The 26,029-nt window shown below is 41.3% G+C and overlaps 2 protein-coding genes and 1 long non-coding RNA gene across 6 annotated transcripts in view; 2 read left to right on the forward strand and 1 right to left on the reverse strand.

The window, feature by feature from the left end:
* Positions 1-4,150, forward strand: part of ZNF559 (zinc finger protein 559) — a 52,726-nt gene extending 48,576 nt beyond the window's left edge. The window contains exons 6-7 of one of the 3 annotated variants that reach the window (XR_010138556.1): positions 2,158-2,234; positions 4,069-4,080. Coding sequence is in view for 1 of the 3 variants with exons in the window: in XM_054539576.2 (XP_054395551.1) it covers positions 4,069-4,140 (72 nt within the window). In the remaining 2 variants the exon portion in view is untranslated. Of the gene's footprint in view, positions 1-2,157; positions 2,235-4,068 lie in introns of all 3 variants that reach the window. The other 2 variants (XM_054539575.2, XM_054539576.2) reach the window with 2 other exon arrangements.
* The window catches only part of LOC129051865 (uncharacterized), a 33,764-nt gene continuing 8,303 nt past the window's right edge, over positions 569-26,029 (reverse strand). The window contains exons 2-4 of the long non-coding RNA XR_010138557.1: positions 13,041-13,290; positions 11,084-11,300; positions 569-4,391 (exon numbers count right to left, since the gene is read on the reverse strand). This is a non-coding gene — a long non-coding RNA (uncharacterized LOC129051865). The remainder of the gene's footprint in view (positions 4,392-11,083; positions 11,301-13,040; positions 13,291-26,029) is intronic.
* Positions 4,069-10,071, forward strand: ZNF177 (zinc finger protein 177). Of its 2 annotated transcripts, none has more exons than XM_002828613.6 (5): positions 4,069-4,154; positions 4,771-4,897; positions 5,336-5,428; positions 5,889-5,971; positions 6,493-10,071. In XM_002828613.6, the coding sequence occupies exons 1-5, from the start codon at positions 4,122-4,124 to the stop codon at positions 7,600-7,602; spliced, it is 1,446 nt and encodes a 481-aa protein (XP_002828659.1). In that variant the 5' UTR covers positions 4,069-4,121; the 3' UTR covers positions 7,603-10,071. The 2 variants fall into 2 exon arrangements, with proteins under 2 accessions (XP_002828659.1, XP_009251011.1); XM_009252736.3 differs by having other exon boundaries at positions 6,973-10,071.

Consider the following 26,029-nt stretch of genomic DNA (forward strand, 5'->3'; position numbering starts at 1 on the left):
CACTTATGTATATAAATCCTCAAGAGAGATTTGCTTTTTATTATACCTGACAGGTACAGTTCCTTGCTTCACACTTTCATATGGAAATTTTACTTTCTTTTTAAAAAACTGTTCACTATGGATTTTCAGTCATACCCAGGAATAGAGTGCTATGAAGCCACTATGTACCTACCACCCAGCTTCAATGATTGTCACCATTTTGCCATTCTTATTACATCTGTTCTCTCCCTTGCTTCCTTTCATCATTGAGTTTTCTTTTCCTTTTTTTTTTTTTTTTTTTTTTGAGATGGAGTCTTGCTCTGTCTCCCAGGCTGAGGTGCAGTGGCATGATCTCAGCTCACTGCAACTTCTGCCTCCCAGGTTCAAGCAATTCTCCTGCCTCACCCTCCTGAGTAGCTGGGATTACAGGCACCCGCCACCACACCTGGCTAATTTTTGTATTTTTAGTAGAGAAAGGGTTTCACCATGTTGTTCAAGCTGATCTTGAACCTCCTGACCTCAAGCAATCCACATGCCTTGGCCTCCCAAAGTGCTGAGATTACAGGCGTGAGCCACCACACCTGGCCAGTTTTGTTTTTCTGAAGCATGGTTTTCCAGCTTTATTGAGGTATAATTGACAAATAATAAAAATTATATATGTTTAAGATGTACAACATAATGTTTTGATCTACCTGTCCGTTGTGAAATGATCATCACAGTCAAGCTAATTAACATATCCAACCCCTCGCTTACCTTTGTGTGTAAGATGCACTCTCTTGGAAAATTTCAAATATACAGTACATCATTAACTACAGTCACCAAGCCATACATCAGGTCTCCAAAACTCAGCCATCTTATAACAGCAAATACATACCCGTTGACCAACATCTCCCCATTTCCCTTGCCCCTTGGTAATCACCTTTCTAATGCTTCTAGGAGTTTGACTTTTTTAAATTCCATGTAAGTGAGGTCATGCAGTATTTGTCTATGTCTGCCTTATTTTACTTAGCATGATGTTCTCCAGGTTTCCTTCTTTTTTAAGACTGAATAATAACCCACTGTGTGTATATATATGACATTTTCTTTATGCATTCAGCAATCGACAAACATGTTGTTTCCATATAGCAGCTATTATAAATAATGCTGCAATGAATATGAGGTCACAGATACCTCTTTAAGATAGTGATTTCACTTCCTTTGGTTATATACCCAGTAGCAGGATTGCTGGATCATATGGTAGTTCTATTTTTAATATTTTGAGGCACCTCCACTACTGCTTTCCATAATGGCTGTACCAATTTTCACTCCTACCAACGATGTGTAAGGGTTCCCTTTCTCCACATCCAACACTTGTTATCCTTTGACTTTTTGATAATATCTATTATAACAAGTGTGAGGTAGCAGCCAGCTATGGTTTTGATTGGTACTTCCCTAATAATGTGATGTTGGGCACTTTTTCATATACCTACTGGCCATTTTTATCTCTTCTTTCGAAAATGTCTATTTAGATCATTTACCCATTTTTTATTCTGTTTTTTTCTATCGAACTGTATGAATTTCTTAAATATTTTAAATATTGTGCAGATTCTTTCTCCCATTCCATAAGGTTGCTTTTTTCATTTTGTTCATTATTTCCTTTGCTGTGCAGAAACTTTTTAGTTTGATGTAGTTTCACTTGATTATTTTTGTCTTGCTTGCTTGTGCTTTCGGTGTCAACTCTTTAAAAAAAAAAAATTGTCAAAATTAATATCAAAGAGCTTTTCCCCTGTTCTAGAAGTTTTATGATCTCAGGTCTTACATTTAAGTCTTTAATCCATTTTGAGTTGATTTTTGTTTGTAGTTTAAGGATCTAATTTCACTTTTTCACATGTGGATATCTAGTTATCCTTACACCATTTACTGAAGAGACTGTCCTCTCCCCATTGCTTATTCTTGGCATCTTTGTCCAAGATTAGTTGACCATACATGCCTGGGTTTATTTCTGGGCTTCCTATTCTGTTACATTTGTCTCTGTTTTTATGCCAGTACCATACTATTTTCATTATGGTACCTTTGTAATATATTTGAAATCAGGAAGTGTGGTGCCTCCAGTATTGTTCAAGATTGCTTTAGCTATTTGGAGTTTTTGTGTTTCCATATGAATTTTAGGATTGTTTTTTCTATCCATATGAATTTTAGGATTGTTTTTCTGCTCTCAAGTGATCCTCCTGCCTCAGCCTCCTGAGTACATTTATATTTAAAGTAATTATTGATAGGTAAGTACTTACTGTTGCCATTTTGTTCATTCTTCTGTGAATGTTGTACAGATTTTTTTTCCTTTCTTCCTCCCTTCCTGTCTTCGTGATTTGATGACTTTCTGTAGTGATATGCTTTGATTCCTTTCTCTTTTCTCCATAATATAGGTTCTTGCTTTGTGGCTACTATGAAGCTTAAAACATCCTGTAGTTTTAAGTCTGTTTTAAGCTGTTAACAGCTTAGCTTTGATTGCATACAAACAATTTATACTCTTACTTCCATTTCCCACATTTTATGTTTTTGATGTCACAATTTACATCTTTCTATATTGTGTATTAACAAATTATTATAACTATTTTTAATATTTTTATCTTTTAATCTTTTATACTAGAGTTATAAGTTATTTAGATACCACTGTTACAGTATTAGGGTAATCTGGATTGAGTATATAATTACCTTTACCCCAGTGGGTTTTATAATTTCATATGTTTTCATGTTACTAAGTGTCCTTTCTTTTAAGCTGAAGAATTTACTATTTCCTATAAATCAGCTCCATTACTGATAAAGCCCCTCATCTTTTGTTTGTCCAAGGAAGTTTTTATCTCTCCTTCATTTCTGAAGGCCATTTTTGGCAGGTGAAACATTCTTGGTTGGTAGTATAGTCATGCACTGTGTAAAGACATTTTGGTCAGTGATGGACCACATATGTGACAGTGGTCTCATAACATTATAATGGTGCTAAAAAATTCCAATCACCTAATGACATAGCCATGTAACATTGTAAAGCACATTACTCACATGTCTGTGGTTTAAACCTGCTGCACTGCCAGTCATGTAACAGTAGTAAATATGATTATGTACAGTAGATTACATAATAATGGATAGTAATACGTGACCACATTACTGGTTTATATATTTTTATACTATTTATTGTTATTTTAGAGTGTATTCCTTCTACTTACTAAAAAAGAAAAGTTAACTCAAAAACAAGCCTCAAGCAGATGCTTCAGAAGAGATTCTAGAAGACATTGTCACCATAGGAGTTGTCAGCTCCATGCATGTTATTGCCCCTGAATACTTTAAGTGAGACATGATAGAATGTGTAAGACAGTGATACTCAAGATCCTAACCCTATGTAGGCCTAGATTAATGCGTATGTGTCTTCGTTTACAACAAAAAAGTTTAAAAAGTAAAATCAGGGGCAGGCAAACAGGGCCTTGAAGGTAGGCTACTGAGTTAAGAAGACAGAGTCCTAGCTCTTCTATAAGATTTGCAGCACTAGATTTTGATGACTTCACATATACAGCTAAGTGTACTAAATGTTGTTCTGGAATGTCACCCTTTTATTATGAAATGCAAATATGCTCACCTTTATGGTCCTTATGAGTTACTTTCTTATTGTTCTAAGTAATTTCGGGATATTAACTCAGCCCAACCCTATGAAGTCGGTGCCATTCTAACAATGAGGAACATGAGGGTGTGATATAAGATATTCCACACTCATCTTGAAGATTTCTTAGTCTATACTAGACTCAGCTATTTCTCCAGTGAGTCCTGGTTTCTGTCACGGGTAAATGATATTCAGAGACAGTTTTGCACTTTAGAGGCTCATTCCTCCTGAGCAGGCATAAGCCTTTTTAGTGGTTCAGGCTAGAAAAAAGTCCAACAAGAAAAAATGAAAAATGCATACTATATTTCTAATTTGAGGATATACTGTGTTCTTGGATAAGGAGACAAATTGTAACTACACTCTGTGTGTATGTTGTTACCCTTTAGTATGAAGAAGCTTCTCAGCCTGCTAGTGTTGAATATCTAGCAGGCCTAGACTCTAATGGCTTCTGTCTTCTCCTCTAGCTCTGCCTGCTTAGGACTCTGCCCAGCCAGGAAGGAAACCTACAGGAGGAAGAATGGCTGCAGGGTGGCTGACAGCCTGGTCACAGGTACACAAGAAATTTCTCTATTTCCAAAAGCACACTGCTATTCCTGAAAAGAACATATCTCTTGCCCCTGACCTGAAGCTTCACAGTCCAATCTGAGCTGGCTTCATCTTCCGCAGCTCCCAGGCTGCTTCACGTGGAAGAGGGAATCCCTGGGAAAGGCTTCTGTTCCCACATTTGTTAACTTTCTCCAGATATTCTTCCATATTTTTGAGTATGAATTCCATACTTCAGTGAGTGCTGTGAAGAAAGACTTTTACTAGGAAAATTGTTTATCATTTCTCAAGTATTTCTTGCATTCCTACAGTATGCCCTATCTATACTGGATCTGAATAAGATGAAAAGAGTTCTCACAACCTAATTGTGCAATGATCAAGCCAACCATATTTTAGAAAAGCTGTTTTGACCATGACCCTGAATGAGATGGCCCAGGGAGTAGGATTTAAAGAGAGTTCTGAGAACTCAGCTTTAAGGCAAATTAATAGAAGGCCTCTGATGCATGTCTGAGCTTCCAGTGCCCTAGTCTCCTCTCTAGTCCTGTCAGCCTCACCCACCATTCTCCTGGTACATTGTCAAAAGTGGTCATTGGCTGAGCCAGAATATGTATGTGATGTTTTAGAACTCAGTGACCTTCCAGGAAGTGGCAGTGGACTTTTCCCAGGAGGAGTGGGCATTGCTGGACCCTGCTCAAAAAAATCTATACAAAGATGTGATGCTGGAGAACTTTAGGAACCTGGCCTCAGTGGGTAAGGCTGGCCTCATTCCTTCATTTGTTAATGTAGCAAATAGTTCTTAAGCGCATATTATGTTCCAGAATCTGTGAAAAGAATGGCAATACAGTGGTTAACCACAAAATGAATGGTCCCTGCCCTTGAGGGGGCAGTCCAGTGGCTTCCCATGAAAATGCACTGATTTCATTTTCTCTGTCACTAATAGCTTAAGGTAATTTGCAATCTGTGTCTGATCTTGTGTATAGGTTTCAAGGGTCACTTCCATATAGGGCATGGACTATGCTTTTTGGTTTTTGTGAAAGAAAGAGCTCGGCTCTGATTCTTTCATTGTTCCTAAAGCTGCACTTGACTATTTTAATAATCCTTTAGTTAAAGCCAAAGTATGGCAATCAGTTTTTTGGAATATTTAATTCTCACTCATTTCTCCCACATTCTCTCTTTCTGCGTGAGCAGGGTATCAGCTCTGCAGACACAGTCTGATCTCCAAGGTGGATCAAGAACAGCTGAAGACAGATGAAAGAGGAATTCTACAAGGTGACTGTGCAGGTGAGCCTTGGGCAGAACAGAGTGCAGCCTTGGCCAGTGAGGGTTGTTGGTACATTTGGGAATGTTGCTCAGTGAAGGAAAAGAAATCTGAGGCCATTACATGAGCTTCCTTCCTGTTTCACCATCTAGCCAATCATTCATACATTCATTTGGTCTCTGAGAAAGAAGTTTTAATTCCTCTTTAAATGTAATGTTTCCATGAATGCTTTTTGTTTAGTTCTCCCTATTTTTCAGATAATACTGTCTTATTTCGCAACCTCCACAATCCTTTCTAACTAAAATACCTCCCATTTCTACTGCTTGTTCCTATCACTGGTGAATCACTGGTTGTGTCTTCTCTCTTACATTTCTCTACTTAGAAGATATTATTCGAAAACAAATCCATAGGGTCTCCCTCCCATTTTCTTTCATCCCAACCTTTTCTCCCAATAATTATAAAAATTTTCCTGTGCTATTTCAGACTGGGAAACTCAACTTAAATCAAAAGATATAATTGCTATGCAGAACATTCCTGGGGGAAAAACATCCAATGGCATAAACATGGTAAGACTTAATAGTAATTATTCCTGGTCTTTGTAGTAGAAGTCTGGGAATCTGAATGAGTTAAAACATCAGCACCTAAAGCAGGGGTAAGAGTTCAGGCACTAAGCTTTCACCAGAAAGCTATCTCAGGAGAGTTTGATTTTCATGAAATTGGAGAAATCTGTAAACCTAGGTTAACACTTGCTGGCTCACAGAGAATAACCACAAGTAAACATCTATGTAAATACGATTTTAGAGTTAAGTATTTAGTACATAATTCATTCATTCTTCACTCAGTATTAGAAAAACTATATTAAAGAAGCCGTTTGCTGGGAAGGAATAGAGCCTTGGATAGAGGAGTGAGCTTATTCAACTCGAAAAAGCTAATAGGGCAAAAGTCATACGCACGTACTGAAAATGGTACACATGTCAGTCATGATCATGTGCTTCCTATATATGGCAGAATCCTCATGGAAGAGAATTCCTGTGAATAAGGTGAAAGTGAAAAAGCCTTTAGTCACCACTTACTCCCTTTTCAACAGGCAGAAAATCAACCTGGTGAGCACTCCCTGGAGTGTAACCATTGTGGGAAATTCAGAAAGAACACTCGCTTTGTTTGTACAAGATATTGCAAGGGAGAGAAATGCTATAAATATACAGAGTATAGCAAAGTCTTCAACCATCCCTCAACTCTTAGGAGTCATGTGAGCATTCACATTGGAGAGAAAACTCTTGAATTTACTGATTGTGGAAAAGCTTTCAATCAAGAGTCATCCCTCAGGAAACAGTTAAGAACTCCCACAGGACAGAAGTTTCAGGAGTATGAGCAATGTGATGTGACCTTCAGCCTACCCTCTTCCTGCTCAGTGTGTGAGCAAATACCTACTGGAGAGAAAGGTGATGAATGCAGTGACTATGGCAAAATATCTCCCCTTAGTGTCCACACAAAAACTGGTAGTGTGGAGGAGGGTTTGGAATGTAATGAACATGAGAAAACTTTCACTGACCCTTTCTCCCTTCAGAACTGTGTCAGAACTCACTCTGGAGAGATGCCCTACGAATGCAGTGACTGTGGGAAAGCCTTCATTTTTCAGTCTTCCCTTAAGAAACACATGAGATCTCATACTGGAGAGAAGCCTTATGAGTGTGATCACTGTGGAAAATCCTTTAGCCAGAGCTCTCATCTGAATGTGCACAAAAGAACTCACACTGGAGAGAAACCCTATGACTGTAAGGAATGTGGGAAGGCTTTCACTGTTCCTTCATCCCTTCAGAAACATGTGAGAACCCACACTGGAGAGAAACCCTATGAATGCAGTGACTGTGGAAAAGCCTTCATTGATCAGTCATCCCTTAAGAAACACACACGCTCCCACACTGGAGAGAAGCCTTATGAGTGTAACCAGTGTGGAAAGTCCTTCAGCACAGGCTCTTACCTTATTGTGCACAAGAGAACTCACACTGGTGAGAAAACCTATGAGTGTAAAGAATGTGGGAAGGCCTTTAGGAATTCCTCTTGCCTGAGGGTACACGTGAGAACTCACACTGGAGAGAAGCCTTATAAATGTATTCAGTGTGAAAAAGCCTTTAGCACAAGCACTAACCTTATAATGCACAAGCGAATCCACAATGGCCAGAAACTCCATGAATGAAATGACTACAGGAAAGTGTTTGTTGCCCCTCATGCCTCCTTTCTCACTTTAGAACATACATTGGAGAGAAGCCCTGTAATGGTCACCTGGAAACAGCCTTCTGGCCCAACTCTGGATGTCTGTTATACTGGGACAAACCTTATAAATGTTATAGCTCTGATTGTTTTTATCAGTGAGTATTTCATTCTTATATGTGTCACAACTGTAGATCCTATAAATATTTTAGTTATCTTTTCAGTTTAATTGCATTGTGAACAGAATACATGGTCTTCAATATATAGATTCTGTGTGACATAGATTTGAACATAATTACTGGACACTGATGTACTGTGACAGAACTAGTTGCTGTCTCAATATCCATTCCTCCCTTCTTTCTTAAAGTAATAAAATTTACCATTTAGTTCAAGCTGGCAATGTGGACAGTTTTCACCCAGCTTCCCTTACAGCTGTGAGCGGCCAAATGTGTTCACATCCCTAGCCCATGCAAAGTAGGCAGAAGTCACTGGATACAGCTTCTAAGGAAGCTCGTGGAAATGGGAATATCTCATCTGGTGTTTTTTTCTTAACTATTTGCCCTTTGTCTTATCCCTTATTTCCTAGAAAATACATACACCAAGAGGAGGACAGAGAAAGGATACTAAATGAAACAACAGGGGAGATATAATATTATCTGGTTGCATGAATCCTGTGCTGCTTATCTCTGGCTTTCATGTTACATGAGAAAAATTAACTGCCACGTGGTTTAAACCACTCTTGTGGGAAGTTCCTCTTTCAGCTGATTTCAGTCCCAACTGTTACATCTAATATATGGTCAAGTTTTAGGAATCGTTCAAGTATGGTTGAAAAATTGTGTTTTCTGAGGCAGAAGGATCGCTTAAGCCTAGGAGCTTGAAATCAGCCGAGGCAACATAGTGAGACCCCATCTCTATCAAAAAAAAGAATAATTAGGTCTCACTGTGTTGCCCAGGCTGGAGTGCAGTAGTGTGATCTCAGCTCAATGCAACCTCTGCCTTCCGAGTTCAAGTGATTCTCGTGTCTCATCCTCCCAAGTAGCTGGGATTACAGGCACATGCCACCACACCTAGCTACTTTTTTGTATTTTTAGTAGAGGTGGGGTTTGGCCATGTTGGCCAGGCTGGTTTCAAACTCCTGATCTCAAGTGATCCACCTGCCTTGGCCTCCCAGAGTGCTAGGATTACAAATGTGAGTCACCGCTCCCAGCCAAATTGTTTTCTTTAAAAATCTATTTCTCTAGGCCAGGTGCAGTGGTGCATTTCTGGGAGCCCAAGGCGGGCAGATCATTTGAGCTTACCAGTTCAAGACCAAGCCCAGCCAATGAGCCAAAACTCCATCGCTACAAAAAACAAAAACAAACAAAAAAAGCCAGGTATGGTATTGTGCACCTGTAGTCCCAGCTACTCAGTAGGCTGAGGTGAGAGGATCACCTGAGCCCAGGAGGCAGAGGTAGCAGTGAGCCGAGGTCATGCCACTGCATTCCCGCCCGGGCCACAGCGAGACCATGTCTCAGGAAAACAAACAAAAAAACATTTTTCGGGGGGCACTGTAATTGGGTAAATATAAGTTTAACTCATTTTATGTTTCTGGCAAATTTTGCTATTAGTGCCCATACTTTTCCCCTAATAACTAATGCTCATTAATTTACTTGATATAAATATGAGCTACTGACCTAGAAATACCATTTTCTCAACCTGTAAGGACAACCAGGAGCAACTTACTTTTTCTCAACGTTACATCAGTTATAATGTTGCTTGCAATAACATCCACCAGGTATGGTCATCTTTACATCCCACAACTTGTCCTCTCTGTTGATGCCTTTATGAGTTCTTTCATAAGACATGCATGAATGTTTGTTGGGGAATAGACCCAAACATTCAGGCTAACCACCTGAAGTTTCTAGGGGTTCAATTGTCTGGAGCTTGTCAAGATATTCCCTCTAAGGTGAAAGGAGAATTGCTGCAATTTGTACTACTAACCACAAACAGCACAATGCTTGGTCGGTTTTTTTGGTTTCTGGAAGCACTATATTGACACATATGACCCATCTGCAGATGACTATTAGTGAAGTTTCTACCCTACAGAAAAGAAGCAATATGACAACACTTGGAGAATTTAGAAAAATAACACATTGTCGGCAGGGCACGGTGGCTCACACCTGTAATCCTAGCACTTTGGGAGGCCAAGGTGGGCGGATCATCTGAGGTTGGGAGTTCGAGACCAGCCTGGCCAACATGGAGAAAACCCCATCTCTACCAAAAATACAAAATTAGCTGGGTGTGGTGGTGCATGCCTGTAACCCCAGCTACTTGGGAGGCTGAGGCAGGAGAATCACTTGAACCCGGGAGGCAGAGGTTGCAGTGAGCCAAGATCGCACTGTTGCACTCCAGCCTGGGCGACAAGAGTGAAACTCCATTTCAAGAAAAAAAAAAAAACATTCTGGCAATATATGAGGGCAGGATAACAAACTCAGACAAGGACAGAACGAAGCCTGAAATCCTTCAAAAATAATTTATGAAATAGAAGGAAACTGGTTTTTTTTTGAGTTGGAGTCTCGCTCTGTTGCCAGGCTGGAGTGCAGTGGCGTGATCTCAGCTCATTGCAAACCTTCACCTCCTGGGTTCAAGTGATTCTCCTGCCTCAGCCTCCGGAGTAGCTGGGACTATAGGCAAGGGCCACCACACCCAGCTAGTTAGAGATGGGGTTTCACCATGTTGGCCAGGATGGTCTCGATCTCTTGACCTCATGATCTGCCCACCTCAGCCTCCCAAAGTGCTGGGATTACAGGTGTGAGCCACATGCCTGGCCAGAACTGGGTATTTTTTAAAAAGAAACCATCATGTCGCATTTAAATTTATCCAGAAATGCAAAGTTGGTTTTACATTAGAAAAATCAATAAACACAATTCACTTTTAAAATAGGCTTATTACTCATTCACTCATACTAATAATTACTAGGCACCTAGAATGAATGAGGCAGTGTTCAAAGCATTTAATGCATTATTGAAAAAATAGGATAATGTCAGTAGATATAGAAAAAGCCATAGAGGTATTACTGAGAAAAATCTTTCAAAATATGATTAACATTGTATAAAAAAATGCAAAAGTAAACAATAAATGAATGGTGGAAAATAGAAAATAAGTTTAAAATCAGGAAGATGACAGTGGTATCCACTACCTAGTATTTTACTGGAATCTTAAGTGAGGCAGGCTAGGAAAAGATATTTAAAAACCTAAGGACCAGAAAGGTAGAAGTAAATCTGTCATTATTTATAATATGATTACCTAAATGGAAAATTTCAAAGGATCTATATTTAAATTATTAGAATTAATGAAAATGTTTAATATCTTAATAAAGATAAACTTGCAACTTATACTCAGGAATAGAAATAATAAAATTTAAAAGTCAATACCATTTATAAGAGCAACAATGGTATAATATATGGAAGAATAAATTTTAAACTTACCAAAATTGTTTTGAAGACAGTATTGAAAACATTAAAGATGACGTAAACAAATTTGAGACATTCATTGAAAGGTCAAATTCTGAAAAGACTCACTTCTCCCAAACTGATGTAGATTCAAAAAGTTCCAAATACAGCTCCACTTCCAGATTGGCTGTAGACATTTACAGGAACCCACATGAATAAACAGTGAACTAACATCTTCAAAGACCCTGGACATCTGTGGACCAAAAAAAGGAGTGAAAGAATTAAATGCCAGAGGATGAGCTCCTCCTAGAAGAGCAGAAATCAGTGGCTGGTTTCTTCCCTGAAGGCATTTTCCTGGTCTAGGAGCAGATTGGTGGAGAGCCAGGCCCGCCACAGGCAGAGGAACTTTACTGGAATATGGAGAGACCTGGGGGGCATTAATGGTCACAAGGCTAGTGTGATACTATAATATAAAATGGACTGTCTTTACCAGTGCTGCATATCCCTATGATGATTTGCTGAATGTGTAGCAACAGCTAGCACTGGGCACTAACCAGGAAAAAATTGATATCCCTATTGTAGTGCTTAGATTCCACAGTCCTGCTAGAGGGAGTGGTCTGAAATAGTCATAGGAAAGATCTTACTCAAGATGTTTGAAACCAGAAGTGAACCAAAACTAATTTTTACATCCCAACCTCTGATTGGATAAAAGTTGAGGAGATTCTCACCTAAACTGCTTGACAGAAGAATGGGAGTGACTTCCAGGTGAAAATAATATTTTTCAATTTCTGCTGTTCTTTTAAGCATAATATCCACATACAACTTAAAACATCACATGATGTGCAGAGCAGCAGGGCAATGTTACCAATCATCAGGAGAAAAAGGTCCAACAGAGATAGACCCATAGATGGTATGAGGAGTTGGAATTAGCAGACAAGGACTTTAGAATTGTTATAGAACCAACAGGTTCGTATGTCTGCTGTGTAGTAGCAGACCAATTACACAGACAGGGATTAAGCAGAGAGTTTAATTACCACAGGGCGCCAAGTAAGCAGATAGGAGGAGACATCTATATCCCCAAGAAGTTCCAGGCTGGAGTTTTAAAGGGGATCAGGGAGGGTGAAGGACTGGAGAATTAGGGTTGTTGATGGTCAGAGCAAGCAGGATGAAGTCATCAGGATGTGGAAACTAGATTCTTTGGTAAGTCAGCTCGTGGTGCCCCTCAGACCAGCTGAGTCAATGGGGTCCTTCAGACCACCTGAAATGGTAGGTATATCAGCATGTAAAAAGTGTGAAAGAGTATCTCAAAGGAAAAACTTAATGTTTTATAATGGTCAAGTTATCAATAGAGCAGTTAAGGGGAAGTATATAATCTTGTAACAGAGTGATATGGTTTGCCTCTGTGTCCCTACCCAAATCTCACCTTGAATCGTAATAATCCCCACCTGTCATAGGAAGGACCCAGTGGGAGGTAATTGAATCATGGGGGTGGGTTTTTCCTGTGCTGTTCTCATGGTAGTGAATACGTCTCACGAACGTATGATTTTATAAAAGGGCAGTTCCCCTGCACACGCTGTCTTGTTTGTCACCATGTAAGATATCCCTTTGCTCTTCGCCTTGGGCCATGATTGTGAGGCCTCTCCAGTCATGAGGGTCTGTGAGTTCATTAAACCTCTTTCCTTTATTAGTTACCTAGTCTCAGGTATGTCCTTATTAGCAGCATAAGAACAGACTAATACACAGGGTCTACATGATTCTAGGACAATAGTCACCAGTGAACTATGAAGAAGTAGGTCAGAGATTAAACTTGAATGTGCTATAAGCTTGGTTTTTCATTTATCCCCCTCTCTTCTTTCCTGGTTAATTTTATAAAGTTTATAGGGGCAGTTTCAGAATTGCAATTAATTCATAAGTTATGACAGATACGTTAAAACAAAAAATTTCAAATGGATGAAAATATATAGAATTGCAGGCCAGACGTGGTGGCTCATACCTGTAATCCCAGCACTTTGGGAGGCCAAGGTGGGTGGATCACGAAGTCAGGAGTTCGAGACTAGCCTGGACAACATGGTGAAACCCCATCTCTACTGAAAATAGAAAAATCAGCCAGGTGTGGTGGCACATGCCTGTAATCCCAGCTACTCAGGAGGCTGAGGTAGGAGAATCACTTCAACTTGGGAAGCAGAGGTTGCAGTGAGCCAAGATTGCACCATTGCACTCCAGGGTTGGGTGGCAGAGCAAGACTGTTTGAAAAAAGAAAGTACATAAAATTGCAATATCTAAGTGGAATCTCTAAAGTAGAAACAGACAATCTAGAGGTAAAAATTACAATTTCTGAAATTTAAAAAAAATTCTGTAAGTGGGCCTAAAAGCAAACTAAACACAGCAAATAAAGGTGGGGGAGAGGGCAATCAGTGAACTCAAAGATAGGTTAACAGAAATGTGCCAAACTTATGGACACGGGAAAACAATGAGTGTTTTCTGAAACTGATTAAAAACATCAAACCAGCAGATTCAAGCTCAGCAAACCTAAGCAGGATAAATGCAAAGAAAACCACAATCAGTTCACCATCAATCTGTTAAAAAAAAAAAATCTTAAAAAAGCAAGAAAAAGATAGTACGTTCAGGATTAAAAAAAATGTGGCTGACTTCTCAGTGACATAACAGGGAGAAGAAAAATGTAATTGTATCTTTAAAGTGCTGAAAGAGAAAAACCTAATTATAAGCTTTGCAAAAAAAATTCTTCAAAAATACAAAATTCCATTTTGAGACAAAAGCTGACAAAATAAATTGTCAAACTTGTGCTACAGGAAATACTCCAGGAAGTGTTTCATACTGAAGAGAAATAATCCCAGGCTGAGGTGCATGCAGATTGATGGGATGAAATTAAAGAGTATGGAAGGGCAAACAGGTGGACAAATATAAAATGCTGTTTTTTTTAATTTAAAGACTATTGATTGATTAAAGCAACAATAACTTAGTGTGAACTCAGTAATAAGTTCCAGGGTCTGTATGTCTGCTTTTACACCACTACCATGCTGTTTTGCTTAATGCAGCCTTGTATAGTTTGAAGTCAGATAGAGTGATGCCTCCAGCTTTGTTCTTTTTTATTACCCCCAGACAGGGTCTCATTCTGTCACCCAGGCTGGAGTGCAGTGGCACGATTGTGGCTCCCTGCAGCCTCAACCTCCCAGGTTCAAGCAATCCTCCCGCCTCAGCCTGCCGAATAGCTGGGACTACAGACACATGCCACCACACATGGCAAATTTTTGTATATTTGTAAAGATGGGGTCTTACTGAGTTGCACAGGCTGGTCTCAAACTCCTGGACTGAAGTGATCTCACCTAGGGCTCCAGTGATCCTGTCTTGGGCTTCCAAAGCACTGAGATTATTAAGTGTGAGGCACTGCACCTGGCTCTCCTCATCTTTTTCTAAAGCCGGAAGTCCTGCAGGGTACCGGAGCTCATGCCTGTAATACCAGCATTTTGGGAGGCCAAAGTAGGAATACTCCTTGAGGCCTCAAAGGTTTGAGAGCAGTTTGGGAAACAAAGCAAGACTGTCTCTACAAAAAAATGTTTTTAAAAATAAGCTGGGCATGGTGGTGTGCACTTGTAGTCCTAGCTACTTGGGAGGCTGAGGTGAGAGGACTGCTTGAGGCCAGGAGGTTGAGGCTACAGTGAGCCATGACTGTGCCACTGCACTCCAGCCTGGGTGACCAAGCACAAGACCCTGACTCTTTTATAACAAAACAACAACAACAAAAGCCACCAGTCCCACTCACATAACCTATTAATCTATTAACCCATTAATCCATCAATCCGTTAATGAATTAATCCATTCAAGAGGGCAGAGCCCTCAAGACCAGTCATCTCTTAAAGGCCCTACTTCTGAATACTGCCACATGGGAGATTAAATTTCAACATGAGTTTTTGTAGGGGCCAAATATTCAAACTATAGCATTCCACCCCGGCCCTCAAAAACTCTTGCTCTTCTCACATACGAGTACATTCATTCCTTCCCTATAGCCTCAATGTCTCAAGTCATTCCATCACCAACTCAAAAGTTCAAAGTCCAGAGTATCATCTGTGAGCCTGTGAAATCAAAACAAGTTACCTACTCTCAAGAGACAGTAGTGGTACAGGCATAAGACAGACATTCACATTCCAAAAGGGGAGAATGAGCAAAAAGAAGTAACAGGCCCCAATCAAGTCTGAAGCCCAGCAGGGCAGACCATAAATCTGCAAGCTGGAAAATCATCTGTTTTGACTCCACGTGCTGCCTCCTGGAAAAACTGAGGTCACAGTTTGGCCCCCCAAGGCCTCAGGCAGCTCGGCCCCTCTGGCTTTGCTGGGTGCATCCCAAATGGTGGCTTATACAGTTTGAGGTCTTGTGCCTGAAGACTTCCTAGGTGGGCGCTGCATGCTGCTGGTTACTCTGCAGTTTTGGGGTCCTGAAGGCACTCTTACTCCCATAGCTCCACTAGGTATTGCCCTGGTGGGAATTCTGTAGCAGCCCCAACGTCACATTTGTGCATGTGACCATGGCTCTGGTCGGGACTCTGCAGTTGCTCTATCCTTACAACATGTCTATGCTTGGGCCTCCAGCCTTTCGATGACATCCTTTGGAATCTGGGTGGAAGCTGCCAAACCTCCATTCTGCAAGTCTGCAGAATTAGCTGCACATGGATGCCACCAGTTTATGACTTGTACCTTCTGAAGGGCATGAGCTGCACCTGCATCAGTTAAGCCATAGCTGGGCAGCCACAGAGCACTGTGCTGAGGTGCAGGGAGCAGAGTTCCAAGGCAACGCAGCAGCAAACTATGGAGAGTGACTGATCTGTCCCCTGAAGCCACTGTGCCCTCATAGGCCTCTAGGCCTGTAATGTGAAGGGCAACCTTGAAAATCTCCAAAATGCCTTCAGGGTCTTCCATTGTTTTGAGTAAAAGCACCCGGCTCCCTTCTATCTGTGCTAATCTCTTCAGCAAAGGATCACTAGGGTACAATCTTAGTGTCCCCACCTGAACACACTTTTTCACTCTGTGGCCAGGCTGAGAGTTTTCCAGATTTTTCCATGGTGCTTCCCTTTTAACATAAATTCTGTCTTTTAAATTGTTCTTTTGCTTCTGAATCTCAGCACAAACAGCCAAAAGTAACCATGCAACTCCTATGTTTTGCTTAGAAATTTCTACTGCCACGTACCCTAGTTCATCACTCTCAAATTAGGCCTTCCACAAAGCCCTCAGGCATGGATCGAGTTCAGCCAAGTTTTTTGCCAGTTTATAACTAGGACAGCCTTTACTGCAGTTTCCAATGCCTTCTTTCTCAATTCCACCTGAAACCACATCAGAATGGCCTTTACTGTCCATATTTCTATGAAAATTCTAGTCACAGCCACTTAACAAATCTCTAAGGCGTTCCAAATCTTTTCCTAGCTTGCTTGTTTTCTAAGCCTTCATCAGAATCTAGGCATTTTCTAGTCTGCTCCTCCAAATTATTCTACCCTCTGCCCCATTATACCCAGCTTCAAAGCTGCTTCCACATGTTCAGGTATTTCTCGTTGTCAGTAACACCCTACTTCTTGGTAACAATTTTCCAGAATTCCATGAACTCTACCACCAGTTAACCCAATGGTAACTGGAATATATTCCAGCTAACAAATTCAGCAGTTTATTAAAAATTAATGGATCTAGGCCAGGCATGGTGGCTCACACCTGTGATCCCAACATATTGGGAGGCTGAGATGAGGGGATCACTTCAACCCAGGAGTTTGAGACCAGCCTGGGCAACAAAGCAAATCCTTATCTCTACAAAAAATGAAAAGATTTGCTGGGCATGGTGGCACATGCCCTGTGGCCCCAGCTACTCAGGAGGCTGAGGTGAAAGTATTGCTTGAACCCAGAAGTCAAGGCTGCAGTGAGGTATGATGGTGTCCCTCCACTACAGCCTGGGTAACAGAATGAAACCATGTCTCAAAAAAAAAACTCAGCCAGGCGCAGTGGCTTATGCCTGTAATCCCAGCACTTTGGGAGGCCAAGGCGGGTGGATCAACTGAGGCCAGGAATTCAAGACCAGCCTAGCCAACATGGCAAAACACCATCTCTACTAAAAAATATATATATATATACAAAAATTAGCCGGGCACAGTGGCATACACCTGTAACCCCAGCTACTCAGGAGGCTGAGGCAGGAGAATCACTTGAACCCAGGAGGCAGAGGTTACGGTGAGCCAAGATCGTGCCACTGCACTCCAGCCTGGGTGACAGATCAAGACTCTGCCTCAAAAAAAAGAAAAAAAAATTGGGTCTAGACACTGAACACCAATGACTACTAACACTCATAAAAGAGACACCATTGGACATTATGTACCTTCTGATCAAAGATCATATGTGCCACCACCTCCCCAAAAATGAAACAATGTTAGCTCTAGATCCAACTATGATATAAAAAGAAATACGCTGACAACCCTATGAGAATGCAATTAGCAAAAGCCACACTACACATAACTCTAGATCTTAATCCAGGTGCTTTAAAAAATAAGAGAAAAGGGGAAAGACTAAAAAATGACATCCAAAAATGAGCAAAAATTAATGTTTGGGGTTCCACATTTGGGTGAAAGGTAATAAATGATTACTATAAAAGTCATGAGAGTGGTTACTTTGAGGGAAGAAAGAGGCAGTTGTGACTGGGACACGGTATTTGAGGCACAGTTCTACATCTTGAACTGGGTTGTGGTTATAAGAGTATTTGTTATTTAATTCATGAACCACACATTTAGGTCATATGAAAAAATAAACCTAAATCTGATCTCCCCTTACCAAAAAATACTAGGAAATACAAGAGGAAATCTTCCCCCGACTACCCTTATGAGGCTGGCATAACCATGCTATGCACCAGATAATATGGCAGAAAAAGAAAACCACAGAGCTATCTCACAAACAGATTGGCCAGGTACAGTGCCTCACACCCATAATCCTGGCACTTTGGGAGGCCAAGGCAGGAGGATGACTGGAGCCCAGGGGTTCAAGACTGGCCTAGGCAACATAGGGAGACCCTGTCTCTACAAAAATTTAAACATTGGCTGGCATGGTGGTGTGTGCCTGTAGTCCCAGTTATTCGGGAGGCTGAGGTGGGAGGATGGCTTGAGCCCAGGAGTTCAAGGCTATACTGAGCCGTGATCATGCCACTGCACTCCAGCCTGGATGAGAGTGAGACTGTCTCTTAAAAAAAAAAGTGTATGAAAAGTCAGGAACTATAGTTTCTATAAATATACGTTAATTACTTTTTCTGGCAGGGCACGGTGGCTCACACCTGTAATCCCAACATTTTGGGAGGCTGAGGCAGGCAGATCACTTGAGGTCAAGAGTTTGAGGCCTGCCTGGCCAACATGATGAAATCCCGTCTCTACTAAAAATACAAAAATTAGCTGGACATGGTGGCATGCACCTGTAGTCCCAGCTACTCAGGATGCTGAGGCATGAGGATGCTGAGGCATGAGAATCGCTTGAACCTAGGAGGCGGAGGTTGAAGTGAGCCAAGTTGCACTACTGCACTCCAGTATTGGAAACAGAGAGACTCTTTCTAAAAAGTAAATATATATATACATATACACACACATATATTTTCAAAGTATATGTTCAATTTGGTTTTTTTTCAACCATGACCTATCTTTATAGGTGAAGCACCTCCAAATTAGCATCAGGGGGTCCAATTGTTAATCTAAAAAAAGTATAATGAATTACACTACTACCCTGAAGTTTCAGACTTTTTGGCCATTATACATTATGTTAACAATTAGATCCATTGCTTTAAATTTACAGTTATTTCATCTGAAAAGTTTTCCGGAGGCCAGGCATGCTGGCTCACACCCGCAGTCCCAGCACTTTAAAAGGCCAAGGCAAGAGGATTGCTTGAGCCCAGGAGTTCGAGACCAGCCTCAGTAACATAGTAATACTCCATTTGTATATAAAAAAAACTTTTTTAAAAGAAAAGTTTTCTGGAGATTGAAATGTATCCAATTTAATATCCTCTTTGCTCTCAGGTATTTTAGCAATGTTTCTACAATGAATATGGAAAGGTTTTACAACAAAACCAATCTTTGGCCTTTCCTCCATCCCCCTTTCTCTTCCCTTTCAGCAGAGTCCTTTTGGAAGGTACCCCTGAGGTGTGGGGGACTGCAGGGGCCAGCATGTCCACAGTCAAGCTTTTGGGTAACACAGTTGCAAGTGAGGGTTTAAAAGCCAATGAGGAAATGCTCTGAAGATAATGGAAGCTAGCCTTCTCACTGAGAAGAGTTACAAACAGGAAAGGGGAAGGTGAGAATAATACCTGTCCTGATTAATTGGAAATATTAGTGTAAAGCCCTGTTAACATATAATATAGAACTCAAACATGTATACTTATATCCATGAATGTGTGTAGGTAGAAAAACACTTACTCTCTACTCCTGCTTGCTGAGAGGCCCTGAAAGCAATGAATCCAAGGTAGCAATGATAATACTTAGTGCCCAGAATTGGTTTCTAAATACCATTATCCTCTTAAAGGAACTAGAGCTCTTTGGAGAAAAGGCTGACTCCAGGGCTGGAGTAAGAAAAATATGAGATGAGCCTAGAATATCTTAAGGTTGGAAAGTTCTCATGGAATGATGGGTCATGTCAAGGGGATACAGGAGGCAGCCAAGGGGGCTTCCACTGGCCAAAGCTGGAACAACTAGAGCAAAATAAGTAATGAGTAGATGGGAACCCATAAATTCACGCTGATATAAATAAATGAAGAAAGAAATAGGGAGGAGAAGAATCTCTAACCTAGAGCAGTATGACAAATGGGAAATCTAGAAGGCACAGACAGTTGGAAAGAAAAAAAAAATTGCCGGGTGTGGTGGCTCACATCTGTAATCCTAACACTTCAGGAGGCTGAGGTGGGCAGGTCACCTGAGGTCGGAAGTTGGAGACCAGCCTGACCAACATGAAGAAACCCCATCTCTACTAAAAAATAAAAAATTAGCCAGGCATAATGGCTCATGCCTGCAATCTCAGCTGAGGCAGAAGAATCGCTTGAACCCAGGAGTCGGGGAGGCTGCAGTGAGCCAAGATCATGCCATTGCATTCCAGCCTGGGCAACAAGAGTGAAATTCTGTCTAAAAAAAAACCAAAAAACTATTTGGCAACTATTATTATAATAATTAATCTAGACAAGAATCATTACTGGTGGATGAGTTTCTAAGAGGAAAAAGATATTTACTTAGTCTTAACACATTGCCCCCTCAAAGCATTTAAGTATAACCTACTTTTAATTAATGCAGTTTTGCAACTTTTCAGTCTAAAGAAAAACAAAAAATTCAACTAAAAAAATTAATGCACAGTGCAGAAACTTCCAGACACCATCTTAACCAAGAGATAACAGCTTACACCACTATTAGAAATAATGGGGAGTGGCCAGGTGCTGTGGCTCACGCCTGTACTCCTAGCACTTTGGGAGGCCGAGGAGGGAGGATTACTTGAGGTCAGGAGTTCGAGAACAGCCTGGCCAACAGGGTGAAACCCTGTCTCTACAAAAATACAAAAATTAGCCGAGTGTGGTGGTGTGTGCCTGTAATCCCAGCTGCTCAGGAGGCTGAGGCAAGAGAATCGCTTGAACCCAGGAAGCAGAGGTTGCAGTGAGCCGAGATCACACGCCACTGCATTCCAGCCTGGGTGACAGAGCAAAACTCTGTCTAAAAACAAAAAGAAAAGAAAGAAATAATGGGGAGTCTTTGGTGGTTTGTGTTGTGGTCTTTATGATCAGTGATGAGGTCTATTCATCTCTACTGTGAGATCACAGGGTTCAGTGGGGTTAGTGAGTGATATGGTTTGGCTGTGTCCCCACCCAAATCTCACCTTGAATGGTAATAATCCCCACATGTCAAGGGTGGGGCCAGGTGGAGATATTGAATCATGAGCGGTTTCCCCCATACTGTTCTTGCGGTAGTGAATAAGCCTCTCAAGATAGTGAATAAGCCTCTCAAGATATGATGGACTTATAAAGGGGAGTCCCCCTCCACAAGATCTCTTGCCTGCCACCAGGACTTTGCTCCTCAGTCGCCTTCTGCCATGATTGTAAGGCCTCCTCAGCCATGTGGAACTGTGAGTCAATTAAACCTCTTTCCTTTGTATATTACCCAGTCTCAGGTATGTCTTTATTAGCAGCATGAAAACAGATCAATACAGTGAGGATTTGTGAAGTTAGTGACGAAGGTCTGTAGGGACAGTGATTAGGAGTCTCTGGGGTCAGTAACTTGTACACCGTGGGGTTAGTGATAGAGATTCCTTAGGAGCAGTAATAGGGATTATACAGAGATCAATGGAGGAATCTTTGGTGCTATGTTGCAGCTCTGTGGGGTCAGTGATATATATGAAGCGGGGTCAGGGATGTGCAGTCTGAAATCAATGGTGTGGCTATGTGGGGGTCAGTGATGTGATCCTAAGGGGGCTTGGTGGAGATTCAGATGGTCAGTGATACTGGGGAACTGTGGAGTCATTGATGGAAGGTCTGTTGGATTGCTCATTGGGAATTTAGAGGTAAGTACTGTGGCGCCCATGGAATATTTACCAGAGATGGAAAGTGCATTAGTTAAGGTCAGTGATGGGGGTTGAGGATTGGTGATGGGGTGTGGGTGTATAATATGCCAGTGGTCAATAGGTTAGATGGCGAGGGCTATGAGGAATGCTATTCATTGTCTACAAGAAACCCACTTTAGTTAAACAGGCACATATAGATTAAAGGATGAATGAAGAAAGATATACCATGCTAATGACAATCAAAAGAAAGCAGGAGTAGCTATATTAATTTCAGACAGAGCAGACTTCAGCTTTTTTAAATTACAGAGATGGGGTCTTGCTACATTGCCCAGGCTTGTGTCAAACTCCTAGCCTGAAGCGATCCTCCACCTCAGCCTCCCAAAGTTCTGCGTTATAGATGTGAGACCCTGTGCCTGGACCAGAGCACACGTCATATCAAGGAAAGTTATCTGGGATAAAGGGGCATAACTTAAAGAGATCAATATTCCAAGAAGTCATAACAATCCTTAATGTGTGTACACGTGACACAGCATCAAAATGAGGTAAAAGCTAATAGAACTGCATGGAGAAATAGATAAAACCACTATTATAGCTGGAGATTTAAATACCCCTTTATCACCAGGCACAGTGGCACACTTTGGGAGGCCAAGGTGGTTAGATCACGTGGTCATGAGTTTGACACCAGCCTGGTCAATATGATGAAACCCTGTGTCTACTAAATATATAAAAATTAGCCAGGCGTGGTGGTGCATACCTATAGTCCCAGCTACTCGGGAGGCCAAGGCAGGAGAATCGCTTGAACCCAGGAGGCAGAGGGTGCAATGAGCTGAGATCACGCCATGGCACTCCAGCCCGGGTGACAGTGCGAGACTCCATCTCGAAAAATAAAAATAAATGAAAAAATAAATTAATTAAAAATAAATACCCTTCTATCAGTAATGGACAGATCCAGCAGGGAGAAAATCAGTAAGAATGTGGTAAAACTCAACAGCACTATCAATCAACTGGATATAATTAACATATATAGATTACTTCATCCAAAACCAGCAGATTATACATTCTCAAGCTCAGATAGAATATTCATCAAGACAGACCACACTGTGGGCCATGAAACACCTCTTAACAAATATGAAAGAACTGAAATCATACAATGTATGCTCTCAGATCACAATAGAATTAAACTGGGAACTAATCAAAGACAGCTAAAAAAAAAATCTCAAAATACTTGAAGATCAAACAGCACACTTCTAAATAACAAATAGGTCAAACAAGAAATCTCAAAAAAAGTTTAAAAAATTTGCACTGACAACAGATACAACTTAAGATTTGTGGGGTGCAACAAAAGCAGTTCTTAGGGGGAAATTTATAGCACTGAATGGTTAGTTAGAAAAGAAAAAAGATCTGTGCCAGTCATCTAAGCTTCCACCTTAGGAAACTAAAAAAAAAAAAAAAGCAAATTAAATCCAAAGTAAGCAGAAGAAAAGAAATAATAAAAACTCAAGGCCAGACATGGTGGCTTATGCCTGTAATCTCAGCACTTTTGGAGGCCAATGTGGGAGGATCACTTGAGGTCCAGGAGTTTTGAGACCAGCCTGGGCAACATAGCTAGACTCCATCTCTACAAAAATTTTAAAAGCCAGGCATGGTGGCACATTCCTGTACTCCCCTCTACTTGGGTGACTGAGGTGGAAGCATCCCTTGAGTCCAGGAGTTTGAGGCTGCAGTGAGCCATGATCATGCCACTGCACTCCTGCCTGGACAACAAAGCAAGACGCTGTCTCAAACAGAAAACCTCAAGCAAAAGTCAATGAAATTGAAAACAGAAAATAGAGTAAAATCAACAATACCAAAAGCTGGTTCTTTGAAAGGATGAATAAAATAAACCTCTCAGGCTAACAAAGAAAAAACAGAGAAGACACAAATTACTAATAGCAGAAATTAAGAAGGGACATCACTACAGATCTCAAAAATATGAAATGAGGGGTGGAGCTAAGATGGCCAAATAGGAATAGCTCCAGTCTACAGCTCCCAGCATGAGTGATGCAGAAGACGGGTGTTTTCTGCATTTCCAACTGAGGTACCAGGTTCATCTCACTGGGGAGTGTCAGAAAGTGGGTGCAGCACACCAAGTGTGAGCAGAAGCAGGACGAGGCATCGCCTCACCTGGGAAGCGCAAGGGGTCAGGGAATTTCCTTTCCTAGTCAGAGAAAGGGGTGACAGATGGCACCTGGAAAATCGGGTCACTCCCACCCTAATACTGCACTTTTCCAATGGTCTTAGCAAACAGCACACCAGGAGATTATATCCCACGCCTGGCTTGGCGGGTCCTACGCCCACAAAGCCTCGCTCATTGCTAGCACAACAGTCTGAGATCAAACTGCAAAGTGGCAGTGAGGCTGGGGGAGGGGCGCCCGCCATTGCCGAGGCTTGAGTAGGTAAAGTGGCTGGGAAGCTCGAACTGGGTGGAGCCAACTGCAGCTCAAGGATGCCTGCCTGCCTCTGTAGACTCCACCTCTGGGGGCAGGGCACAGCCAAACAAAAGGCAGCAGAATCCTCTGCAAACTTAAATGTCCCTGACAGCTTTGAAGAGAGCAGTGGTTCTCTCAGCATGCAGCTGGAGATCTGAGAATGGACAGACTGCCTCAAGTGGGTCCCTGATCCCCAATTAGCCTAAGTGGGAGACAACCCCCAGTAGGGGGAGACTGACACCTCATATGGCTGGGTACTCCTCTGAGACAAAACTTCCAGAGGAACGATCAGGAAGCAACATTTGCTGTTCACTAATATCCGCTGTTCTGCAGCCTCCGCTGCTGATACCCACGCAAACAGGGTCTGGAGTGGACCTAGAGCAAACTCCAACAGACCTGCAGCTAAGGGTCCTGACTGTTAGAAGGAAAACTAACAAACAGGACATCCACACCAAAACCCCATCTGTACGTCACCATCATCAAAGACCAAAGGTAGATAAAACCACAAAGATGGGGAAAAAACAGAGCAGAAAAACTGGAAACTCTAAAAATCAGAGCGCCTCTCCTCCTCCAAAGGAATGCAGCTCCTCATCAGCAATGGAACAAAGCTGGACGGAGAATGACTTTGACAAGTTCAGAGAAGAAGGCTTCAGATGATCAAACTACTCCAAGCTAAAGGAGGAAGTTTGAACCCATGGCAAAGAAGTTAAAAACCTTAAAAAAAATTAGAATGGCTAACTAGAATAGCCAATGCAGAGAAGTCCTTAAAAGACCTGATGGAGCTGAAAACCAAGGCACGAGAACTACATGACAAATGCACAAGCCTTAGTAGCCGATTCCATCAACTAGAAGAAAGGGTACAGTGTTGGAAGATCAAATTAATGAAATGAAGCAAGAAGATAAGTTTAGAGAAAAAAGAATGAAAAGAAATGAACAAAGTCTCCAAGAAATATAGGACTATGTGAAAAGAACAAATCTATGTCTGATTGGTGTACCTGAAAGTGATGGGGCGAATGGAACCAAGTTGGAAAACACTCTGCAGGATATTACCAAGGAGAACGTCCCCAGTCTAGCAAGGCAGGCCAACATTCAAATTCAGGAAATACAGAGAATGCCACAAAGATACTCCTCGAGAAGAGCAACTCCAAGACACATAATTGTCACATTCACCAAAGTTGAAATGAAGGAAAAAATGTTAAGGACAGCCAGAGAGAAAGGTCAGGTTACCCACAAAGGGAAGCCCATCAGACTAACAGCTGATCTCTCAGCAGAAACTCTACAAGCCAGAAGAGAGTGGGGGCCAATATTCAACATTCTTAAAGAAAAGAATTTTCAACCCAGAATTTCATATCCAGCCAAACTAAGCTTCATAAGTGAAGGAGAAATAAAATCCTTTACAGACAAGCAAATGCTGAGAGATTTTGTCACCACCTGGCCTGCCCTACAAGAGCTCCTGAAGGAAGCACTAAACATGGAAAGGAACAACCGGTATCAGCCACTGCAAAAACATGCCAAATTGTAAAGACCATCGAGGCTAGGAAGAAACTGCATCAACTAACGAGCAAAATAACCAACTAACATCATAATGACAGGATCATATTCACACATAACAATATTAACCTTAAATATAAATGGGCTAAATGCTCCAATTAAAAGACACAGACTGGCTAATTGGATAAAGAGTCAGGACCCACCAGTGTGCTGTATTCAGGAAACCCACCTCACGTGCAGAGACACACATAGGCTCAAAATAAAGAGATGGAGGAAGATCTACCAAGCAAATGGAAAACAAAAAAAGGCAGGGGTTGCAATACTAGTCTCTGATAAAACAGACTTTAAACCAACAAAGATCAAAAGAGACAAAGAAGGCCATTACATAATGGTAAAGGGATCAATTCAACAAGAAGAGCTAACTATCCTAAATATATATGCACCCAATACAGGAGCACCCACATTCATAA

This window comes from Pongo abelii, chromosome 20, assembly GCF_028885655.2.
Source record: "Pongo abelii isolate AG06213 chromosome 20, NHGRI_mPonAbe1-v2.0_pri, whole genome shotgun sequence".
Lineage (NCBI taxonomy): Eukaryota > Metazoa > Chordata > Mammalia > Primates > Hominidae > Pongo > Pongo abelii.